Genomic DNA, 11781 nt, shown 5'->3' on the forward strand with positions numbered 1-11781 from the left:
ATCATGCACTGCTGGCTGGGTGTTCTCTGTGAAGGGTGCTCTGCTTTAGTCACTTCCCTGGGTTGGTCTGACTGAGAACATACTTGTTAACCTTCCAGGCAGGTTGCAAAGCCCACTTCTCCTTCTCACGTCCCCCCCACCCCCAGTGGAGGGAAGCATGAGGTGAGGGTTGGGGGGCTGGTAAATATTTAAGTAGTCTTCTTATATTTATTGTCTGTTAATTTTATGGGATAGATGCCTAGACTATAGGATGGGTGCTTATTGACACATTTTACACAATTGAATAAATAAATATGAGGCATGGGTGGCAACATGTGTAATGGCACTGACTGAAATCTTAAATACTTGCTGCTGCATGCTGTTTCTAAAAAAAGACTACCAAAGTACTCTGTGCAGAAGGTAACTGGAGGGATGCATGCTCATGGACACTTCTTATAACACATTTTAACTTGTCCAGTTTTAAACTCCTTCAGTCTTTTAAGAAAGTATCAGCTGCAATGTAGTTGGGTTAAAATATTTCCCCATATCTCCTAAAAGGTTATAATTCAGATCAAACTTAAAATATTTTTCTGATTTAAGATTAGTGTTAAATTTGCTCAAGGATTTAACTTTTAGTTTTGGCTTCAAGAGAGAATAGTCAACATTAGTAATTGTAAGGTTATTTGCTTCATTATTATGGCTTAATATGGATTAAAATCAATACTTCAAAGTCTCTGAAATTTGTAGTACAACCATTTAGCAAGGGTAAACTTGTAGAAAGACAGCACAACTAGATAGATACGGAGGAACAATCAGGCAGCTTGGAAGGAGTTTAATAGTTACAACATATTTCAAGAGTATAGTTTAATTGAATGACCATTAGTAGTTATTAAAGCTCAATATGGAGAAATACAAAATTGAAATCTGAACACGTTTGAGGTGGGTACTGTTGAGTAGTCAGAAATATATACCACCTGCACTCAGACAATTATAGTAGTTGATAGTGTGTTTTTTTCTGAGACTGCAAGAGCAGTAGCAATCCTGTCTAGCTTATATTAAAACCTGACTTCCAGGTGTCCGTGAGACTATTGCCGTGGAGTGGATTTTCCAGAGGAGACTCAAAGGCCGTACTATCTGGACGTGATGCACTTCCCATAACTGCCCTCCCCGTTGGCCAGATAAACTTGTTGTAAAAAGCCATTAAGCAAAAAGGGAGCATTTGGGGTAGCACTGCTGCTTTTGTCCACGCGTACTTTATGCCGTAAGGCGTCTGTTACTTAATATCTGCAGGCACTTTGTTTTTGAGACGGGTATTCAAACATGGCATGCCATTGCTTGAAATAACACTAAATTCGTAACGCCATCATCAAAACCAGAAGATTGCTGAATAATTGGGGAAACACTGTCTTGCAAAAGATGACTGTGTGTGTGCTACATGTATTCTGTAGTCAGGTTGCACTACTTGTTTGTCAAGAAAGTAGTTGGGATTACTTAGACCCCTATAACTCTGCTCGCTAAAAAGTAATGGACAAGTAATCTGTATTTCTAGCTACTGTTAGAACAAAAGGAGTCTTTTTACATAGTATTTCTCATTAGAACGGAATCTGAGTTTATCAGGTAACTGATGCCCTCTTGTGGTAGAAATGGAAACCTGCAATAGCTATTTTGATTCTAAATTACATAGTAAAATACTGAAGCAAGCTGTTGATCAGATTGTATATCTTCTGTCAAGTGAAGCTCATGCCATAAAATTCACAGCCTTACCCTGGAGTGTCTCAAGAGTGCATGCAAATGGGCACAAACAGTGAGACTGAAATGTTGGCAGATGTCTAGGGACAGCATTGAATTAGGGCATTGGTTTGTTTGTTATGGATTCTTACGTTTTCATGTTTGTGTCTCATATAGGTGATGTACAATTCATTGATTATGAGTACTCGGGATACAACTACCTGGCTTATGATATTGGAAATCATTTCAATGAGTTTGCAGGTAAGAAATGAATTGCCCATTTAAAAGTTAATTGGTAATAAAACAATGAATCTTTTTGTTCTTTTATATAGTGCCTTTCATCAGAGGATCGCAAAACTGTGACCCTAATAAACCCCTCAGTGCCAACTGGCAAAGGCTTCACTGTTCTGTAATAGCAACTCCCATAGGCCTGTCAAACTCACTACACGCAACACATTGTTTTTATAGCATTTATCCCTAAGTATTGTCACATAAGATCTCAAATGAAAGTCAGGATCTTGCTGGTCACATATTGTGTGAAATGTATGTACTGATACGTCTGTATACTGAAAATATGCTCTTATAGTTTATAGCAAGGTGTTACTCCCCAGGAGACATGAGAAACTGATTTCTTACCAGACCTTAGATGTTTATCCATCTGTCCTTTGAAATGTAAATTGAGTATTGTCTTATTCACAATCACCAGTCTGAGCTAAATGCATATGGAGGCTTGTGAGATTTAAGAAAAATAGAGGAACAGCATGGGGAAAAGAGCTTTGTCTAGGGGCACACTTTAAAGGTTTATTGGAGTATAATGGGGGTCAGGGACAGAACCCTGTTATCCTGTACTTGAGGAATTAATCAGGCAGAGCAGTTATGTTAGTGAAAACAGGATCCCAACTTGTCCTGATTGGAAATGCTGCAAGATAGCTTTTGGGTGAGATAAGATTGCTTTTAGACAGATAGTTAGCCTATTAAAGTTAAGTTTAGTCTAGTAAGAAGCGTGTTATACTTTGTTTTATATGTAACCATTTCTGTTTCCACGTGTTATCCTTATCTCTTAAATTTTAGTCTTTGATAATATATTTATGATGGTTTCACTATGCCTATATCTAGGTTCTGTGATTTTATAAAGAATCTGATCCTGAGTTGTACCAGTCAACCTGTGTGTACACTGATCCTTTGGGGACATCTTAGTTGGTAATTTCTGTGAGTGTTCTGTGATAAGGACTGGATACTACAGAGGGACTCTTTCAGTGGAGCTTGGGAGCTGGGGTACACCTTTGGTAACCTGCAAGGCAAAGTAAGGGCTGGCATAGCCTGAGGAAATATTTTGGGTTCCTAACAGAGTGGTGAGGTCAGGGAGCACAAGCAAATCTTGTTCTCACTGGTGGCAAGGAGATAAGAAGGTGACTTTCAGTCCTGGGCACCCTAGGAAAGTGTCGCAAAAATGTATTACAGTCACTAATGAATTCAATTTAAAATCTCTTTAGGGTGGGCTAGTTATGTCCCTACTTTGCAGTTGTGGGAACTTAGGCAATGTCTATGCTGGCAATTGAACAGCAAAACTTTTGTCTTTCAGAGGTGATTTCCCCCTCCCCCCCCAAGACAAAAGTTTTGCCGCCACAAGTGCCAGTGTGAACAGCGCATTGTTGGCAGGAGCGCTTTTCTGCCTACAACGCAAACGCCTCTCGTTGGGGATAGAAGTTTTTTGTCGTCAGGAGAGCCGACAAACAGTGGCTACAATGCAATGACTTTTAGCGTCATGGCTGTGGCGACAAAGCCATGTTGCTAATAATTGTGTAGTATAGACAGAGCCTAAGATGTGGGAAGGCTGTGACTTTGCCAGGGTCATGCAAGGAGTGTGGCAGAGTCAAAAATAGACCTACAACTTCCAACTTCCTGACCTCTGCCTTAACTGAGAGATCATCCTTTCTCTGTGGTATTAAAAACAATATCATAGGGGCACTGATGCTCCTTTCCTCCCAGTGCAGATAAGGTGTGGAAAATTCACAGTGGCATTCATATATAATAACCTCTACCACCAAATGCAGTCTTGTGATTCCTTGCACAACTTGCAGTTGAGACTTGGCTTTGACTTGATTTTTGACAAACTGAAAAGAGCAGAACAAGAATCAAGGCTGATGTGCAGATTTGTGTTTGATAGGGAGAAGTTAAGGTTTAGGAACATAGGAAAGACTATACTTGCTCAAAAAGTGGCTTATCTAGTCAAGTCTTGAATGTCCCTCTACTCTTGTCTTGGAGAGTTTAAATAGGAGTGCCTGACATACCTTACCTGCATGCTATTTACTTTGGGAATGGGGTTACAGTGGAAATTCCACCATCATGATGATTACAGTACAGCAATGTAAATACAGTACAAGTTTAAATAATCTTGATCTCAGGGTCGATTTGATTTAAATCAAATTGATTTAAATCATGATTTAAATCACTAGTCAGAAGGACTCGATTTAATCATGGTTTTCTACAGAAAAGTGCATTGTTTTTGGTTGTTATAACCTTAATACATATTCTTCACAGCTCAGAGATGGATGTAGGTTTCATTTTTAGAAGGTACACACTATACATTTTTAAACAGTGATTTATTTTGAAAACTTTTCAGGTGAGTTTTACAGCGATATCAGAAAATGAACGATTGTTTGGTTATTTCGTTTACCAATGGTAATTGATGCAGATATTTATGAAGTCATTGGGAGGTGAACTATCTCAAATTCAACAGGTTAATCATTAATATTTGGAGGATTTTCTTGCCAAGCTGTATTAGGAGGAGAACATCACCAGACAGACATTTAAATTGTTTTATTTAATTAAAATAACAACTTTAAGTATTCTGGATTTTTTTCTTCAACAGCAAACATATCATATTTTAACAAAACAATTGTCCCTTGCATCTCACATTTATCTCCAGACTTCTTCTCCTTGTCCAGATCTATTCCTCCCCCAACAATCTTCTATTCACTGAACTTTTTGAAACTTTGCACTTTTAGAGAGCGGTAAGGTATTGACTCTGTGTACACAAATTTGCAGAGGGACAATAGAGTTGAGGTCTTTTATTTCTCATCTCTATATATTTATTTATTTATTTAAAACATTTTTGCTGTTAACAAGCATGTTACCTCTGAAGACACAAATCCACAGCTTGAGAACTGCAAAACTAAGCATCTCTGATGGTATCTTCTAGACTGAGCACTGAGTCCCATTGGATAGATAGATTATTTAGGTTAGTCTTTCTATACAGAAGTCTGTGGAACCCCATAAAATTGGGTCTCTAATCCATGAACTATTGAAACTCATTTACAAAACTTTTCTTAAACATTACATGAATATATTGTCTCATACTAGAGAATTAGAATTTATAATCCCTATTCCATGATGAGATATCTTTGAGCTATAATGTATCTTAATTAAAACCACCTTTAAATAGGTATTTGTTCCAAAAGCATTTTATAAAAGAAAATCAGATTTTTAAAATTATTTATTTATTTATTTATTTATTTAAATCATTGATTTTTTATCCACCCTGCTTGATCTATTTGTCATAGTGTTTTCCACGTTGTGTGCTTCTAAAGTGGTCATGGTAATTAACTTTCAAAATTCTTAATTCCTTGATGACAATATAGCTTACTCTTTGGAACCTGTTTGTACAATTTGTTTTGTTGCACATTTTATACAAATTGTCCCCCAAACACTTTAGAGTTAATCTTGCCCTCTGTTGTTTTTGAAGTGGTATAGACAAGATTTCAAGTGATGAGGTGCTGTAAGGAGACAATTTTAACACATTTTCTACCACCAGTGAGTAAATATTGCAAAGGGCTAATGCTGGGTGAGCAGAGATTGACAAAGGTCAGGAACTTTACAGGAACAAATCCAAGGAGGGCTTTAAAAAGGTTTGAACTGAATCCTGAAATGGAAGAGGGTTGTGTTGTCATTCCTATATACAGAAGATTATATTTTTACCACATGCAGAATGCAAATTCCAGAGATTGGACTTGATAAGGGGACTTAGTCAAGGGGACAGAGGAAGTTGTGGTATACAAGGCAAAATTGTAGGGTTTGATAGAGGCAGATTTATGATATGCAGAGAGGAAAACTTGGATCAAGGATGATGACAAGGGTTAGACAATGGAGTCAAACGAAACTTCACAGTTCTAAAGAGTGGGAAGGAAAGGGAATAGGGTTGTGGTTGAGTGGGTTCCTTTTGTGTAAGGAATACACTTCTTTCTGAAACATTAGCTTAGTTTGTGATGAAATATAAGTATACCTGAATGTCTCATGTTTTGTAACAAGGATTCAGATTGCATGCAAATCTATTTTCTTCTTTCACTAGAACGTACAGCCGTCTTTGAATTTCCCTGGGAAAAAAATTCAGATAATACAGATGCTTTATTTTCACGGGACTTTCCCCATAAAATTGTACCTTGCTGATGTTCAGATTTTACCAGACCACAGATATACATGTATGCTAGCAATGGTCAAATATTTAAGCACAGAATCTTTCATAATGTTAGTGTCCTCTTTTGTTTTTTTTATTTGGGTTTGAGGGGTATGCATTGATATGAGTATCTGAATCTGTTCATATTTAATTTGCATATGGTACACATTTGCAAAGTTTCTTAAAAGTATAGGTCATTTATAAATGTGAAGTCAAACATCTGACTTACAAATAAATGTTAATTCTTTTTGTTTGTTTTTGTTTGTTTTTTGTTTTTGAAGGCGTGAGTGAGGTAGACTACAGCCTTTATCCGGATAGAGAATTACAAGAGCAGTGGCTGAGATCTTACCTTGAGGCCTACAAGGAATATAAAGGTTTCGGTACAGATGTTACTGAGAAAGAGGTAGAAGTACTGTATGTGCAAGTCAATCAATTTGCATTGGTAAGTTTCTCAAGATTATTAATATATATACAGCACCCCGGGTATGCTTACTGCTTTCCAGCCAAATAAAACTGAGTTCCCTGTTCCAAGGAATTTGCAGTCTTAAATTATGCAATACCTGCCAGAAATCTTTAATACGATATTTTTTGAAGTGTCAGCTTTTCTTAATATTCTGATGGAAACCGTTATGCAATGAATATTGTTCAATTTCTGTTTGTTTATGTGTTAGTCTAACTCAGTGTAGATCTTTGGAAAGTAAATGGACTCACTGCTAGGCCTTTACTATCTGGATACCTTTAGTGGCTTTATTCCATAGGGCAGGGCCTTTCTGACAAGGTAAAGCCAACTAGAATCCATCATCTAGAAGCAACACGTTTAAGTTCGCTGCAGATTTTCCTTCCACTCCTCTGTTTAACCCTCTTCTGTGGAGGAGCAACTGTTGTTCATAGGATATAGCTTCCCTCAAGCAATAGTGTAAGTAAAGTCAATTTGACTGAAAGATTTCTCAGTCTGAAAGAAGAACCTAAGTCATGGAGGGATCTTTCATATTGGCCAATAAAGGTGGGCTGGCATCTAGTCCTCCTGGCTTTGGTAGTAAGGAATAGATGTCAGGATTTGAACTGACCCCATATGTAGTGAAATGAGCCTTATCCTAGATTATTTTTAATTGGAGAACCAAAGAATCTGAGTAATAGAATATTGAACCCTGTAACATGTATCTGGAGCAGTAAGTGTGTCCCTTCCGTAGAAATTTTCTAAATAGCATTATGGTTTAGCTTGATAGTTTTGTGGATCAACACAAGGTGACTGACTTCAGTCAACATCAGTTTTGGATTTTCTATGAGTTTAGCACTCTGATTTGTAAATGTTGAGTTGAGGAAAGTTAATGTGGCTTTGCCTTAAGAGTTTGATGTTGATATTTTTGTTTGTTTGGTAGCATAAGTGTATGTATATAGGACTTGACAGTAAATAAAATTTATCAAAGACCAAAATTCTGTGTTTGAAAAATAAAAGTAACACTAAAGTTCTTTGCATCAAACATACTTTGGAGACTGTAGGTAGGACACTCATGTCCTGATGTACAGCAAGAAGCTGAATGTTGGGCTCTCTGGTCCTAGATGCTCGTCCCTCCTTCCTCTCCTTTCACTGATTTGCCTCTGAAAAGCTGTCTCTGCTATCACAGTGCTGGAACATTGCTTAGAACTGACTTCCCAACTCCACTTCTTAAAGTTCTAAATTATCTCTGGGCTAATGTAAGAATTGTCCAGGCTTGTTCATGCTCTGTATAGGAGAACACAGCATGAGGTGTCATGGCAGCAGTGCCTCTTAGCCTGCGTTTACTTAGGCTAAAATAAAGTCTTTATGAGTGTAGCTGTAATGTCTGGTATGCCAGTGGATGTGCAACTCTGGGCAGCTAGTATGGCCCTATGATTCCAGTACTCTCTCTGACTTTTTGGCCCATATACATCTGACTAATCTATCCATGGCTTCTCCAATTTTCTGGCAAAGGCTGGTAGTTACAGTGAGGAATTTTGGTTGGCTTTCCAAGAGGATAATCCACTAGAAGAGTCTTTATTAGAAAATACTGCTCATTTGTTGTTAGCGCTGTTAGTACCAGCTGTGGTAATTATATTCAGCTGTCCCATCTACTTAAATGAGTAAAGCTAGATTTGCAGCTATATAAGTCTTTTCCAGACTATATAGCATTGTTCTTTGAGTGCTTGCTCATATTGATTCCAATTAGGTGCACACCGCATGCACAATCGTCGGAAGATTTTTACCCAGCAACACTCGGTGGGTTGGCTGAGGCACCCCCTGGAGTGGCGCCTTCATGGCGCCGGATATATGCCTCAGCCGACCCAGTGCCCCCTCAGTTTCTTCTGTGACAGTCGTTGGAACTGTGGAGTGCAGCATAGCTGATCTCCACTCTCCCTAGCTTTCCCTCTTAGTACCACTCTGTCTTCCTGAAGTGGGGCTTTCCCCTGGTAGACCTATCCGCCTCTCGTGAGAATCTGAAATGCCAAGTGTTCTGCTCTCTACAAGGACGCTCTCCGGGTTCCCTGTCAGACACGTTCCTCATACAGTGGAAGGATCACCTGTGCTACGCCTTCCCTCCATTCCTGCTAGTCCACAGGGTCCTGCTCAAGCTGCACAGGGACAGAACCCGTCTGATTTTGGTTGCCCCAGCGTGGCCCAGGCAGCACTGGTATACCACTCTCTTAGAGCTATTGGTGGACACTCCCATTCCACTCCCGCTGTGGCCAGACCTGATCACTCAGGACCACGGACGACTCTGTCATCCCGAGCTGCAATCTCTCCACCTCACAGCGTGGATGTTGCATAGCTAACTCAATCTGAGCTGTGCTGCTCTCGCTTGGTACAGCAGGTCCTTTTGGGTAACAGGAGGCCCTCTACCACGTCCACGTACTTAGCCAAGTGGAAGTGTTTTGCCTGCTCGTGTGCTCAGAGTCATACAGCCCCTCTACAGGTGTCAGTACCTATCAAGAGCGTGGCAATATCATCCATCAGAGTGCACCTGGCAGCTATTTTGGCTTTCCACCTGGGCGAAAACGGGCGTTCAGTCTTCTCCAATCCCACGGTCAGCAGATTTCTCAAGGGGTTGGAGCGCCTGTTGCCACAAATTCGACAACCGGTCCCTATGCGGGATCTTAACCTGGTCCTCCCCAAACTCATGACTGCCCCATTTGAGTCGATGGCCACCTGCTCGCTCCTGTACCTTTCCTGGAAGACAGCCTTCTTCGTAGCTTCTTCGGCGAGGCGTGTGTCTGAGCTCAGGGCACTCACATCGGAACCGCCGTATACGGTGTTCCATAAGGACAAGGTACAGCTGCGACCCCACCCAGCCTTCCTCCCTAAGGTGGTGTCTGCCTTCCATCTCAATCAGGACGTCTTCCTCCCCATCTTCTACCCAAAGCTGCACGCCTCTTGACGGGAACAACAGCTGCACTCCGTGGACATTCGCAGGGCCCTTGCCTTCTATGTCGAGCGAACAAAACCTTTCAGGAAAACATTGCAGCTGTTAGTTGCTGTGGCAGACCAGATGAAGGGCCTTCTGATCTCCCAGCGCATTTCGTCCTGGATCACATCATGCATCTGTGCGTGCTATGACTTGGCTGGTGTCCCAACTACGCACCTTACCGCCCATGCCATGCGGGCTCAGGCTTCATCGTCTGCTTTCCTGGCACACGTATCCATACAGAAGATATGTAGGGCAGCGACTTGGTCATCGGTGCATACCTTCGCCACCCACTATACGATAATTCAGCAGTCCAGGGGTGATGCTGCATTTGGTTCACCGGTCCTTCACTCCGCCACCTCTCACTCCGACCCCACCGCCTAGGTAAGGCTTGGGAGTCACCTAACTGGAATCGATATGAGCAAGCACTCGAAGAAGAAAAGACGGTTACTCACCTTTGTAACTGTTGTTCTTCAAGATGTTTTGCTCCTATCCATTCCAAACCCGCCCTCCTTCCCCTCTGTCGGAGTAGCCGGCAAGAAGGAACTGAGGGGGTGCTGGGTCGGCTGGGGCATATATCCGGTGCCATGAAGGCACCACTCCAGGGGGCGCCTCAGCCGACCCACCGAGTGTTGCTGGGGTAAAAATCTTGCGACGATCGTGCACGCGGCACGCACACACCTATTTGGAATGGAGATGAGCAACACATCTCGAAGAACAACAGTTCCAAAGGTGAGTAACCGTCTTTTTCAAGAGCTCTAAACTTTGTTCATATTAATGCGGGGGGAGTTTTTGGTTATTGAACAGCTTAAGACCGATCTGTAGACCACACATGTTGTACAAATACTGTAAAATTTAAAAAAAAGGGTTCCTTTAATGTTGACTAGACGTCATTAATGTGTGGGGTCACGTAGAAAAAACAGGAACTAGAATTAATGAGTATTAGTGTAAAACGCCAAACTGCTACCACTAGACAAATAGATCAGAACTGCATTAGTGAGATGTTAACATGCCTGTGCTTTGAGATTTTCAGATGTGCACTCACACTGTACAGCTTTAGTGAAGGAACTTAAGTACAATACTTGGATTATGTGGATGCTTCAGGGAACAATTTAGGTCATTATTGTAAGCTTTTATTTACAGAACATAAATAGAGGTATGAAGTATCACTTGCAACCTGGGTGGCCCAGAAATCATATGCATCTTTCACAAGGGGATTGTGAAGCTGATGGCCACAACGCACAAGTTTCAAAGTTTATTAAAACACATTAGCAACTGTATAATTCATGTAATCCATAGCTTCAGTCTGACATTGAACATATGCTTACAAACTGCTTATCTAAACTTTAACAGGAAGTGGGGTCAGAACAGATTTGAAACTTATGGAAATGCTAAGTTTTAAGTGGTTAGTCCCATTAGCAGCACTGGAAAGTGAGGCGTACTGGTGCCAAGTAGTATCTAATATCTGAAACACAATCAAACAAGTATGTAGATTTGTAGTGGTTATACATTGCTGCAATTCTCTTTATCAAACCGAAGCATAGGTCATTTATTAACGCTATTGAACAAGACCCTTTCTAGAAAGTGATTCCCATGTCATGGTGTATTTTCTACACATTTAATTGACAGCATTCGGGTTTATAACACTTGCTGGTATCTGGTGTCAGAAAACTTACATTTTAGAACAAAATCTTTAATTATAAAATAACATTTTTGGCTTTTTTTTTTTTTTTTTTTTGGTGTACTTATAGAATAGTCCTTCAGACAAGCCATTTTGCTCATTCCTTTGAACATATACTTGCTTTACAGAACATTAAGCTAATAATCTTTCACCAATTATTTTCTCTTTAGGCCTCTCATTTCTTTTGGGGATTGTGGGCTCTGATTCAAGCCAAATATTCCACCATTGACTTTGATTTTCTAGGGTAAGTGATTGTGCTATCTATAAATAACTAATCTATTTCCTCCATTGAAATCCTGACTTTCAGAACTACGCTAGGTCTGAGTGAACTGATCCTGTTTTGTTGTTAACATGCTCAAGCAGGATGCTCCAGAGATGACCGTACACAATTATTTTTATAGTGAGATTCTATCAAGACGACGGGTAATGTCAGTTCATCCATAAAAGTCTGGATCGATTGATTTGATTTTGCTTTTTGTGGGGGGAAATTCAACTCTGTATTTTATATTTTAAAAAAAAAA

General features: G+C 40.2%; 1 protein-coding gene across 1 annotated transcript in view; it reads left to right on the top strand.

Moving 5' to 3' along the window:
- Positions 1 to 11781, top strand: part of ETNK1 (ethanolamine kinase 1) — a 59946-nt gene that overhangs the window by 39512 nt on the left and 8653 nt on the right. Inside the window, exons 5-7 of the mRNA XM_077826510.1 lie at positions 1885 to 1968; positions 6442 to 6602; positions 11431 to 11504. Of these exons, the coding sequence (XP_077682636.1) occupies positions 1885 to 1968; positions 6442 to 6602; positions 11431 to 11504 (319 nt within the window). The remainder of the gene's footprint in view (positions 1 to 1884; positions 1969 to 6441; positions 6603 to 11430; positions 11505 to 11781) is intronic.

Source organism: Eretmochelys imbricata, chromosome 1 (genome assembly GCF_965152235.1).
Source record: "Eretmochelys imbricata isolate rEreImb1 chromosome 1, rEreImb1.hap1, whole genome shotgun sequence".
Lineage (NCBI taxonomy): Eukaryota > Metazoa > Chordata > Testudines > Cheloniidae > Eretmochelys > Eretmochelys imbricata.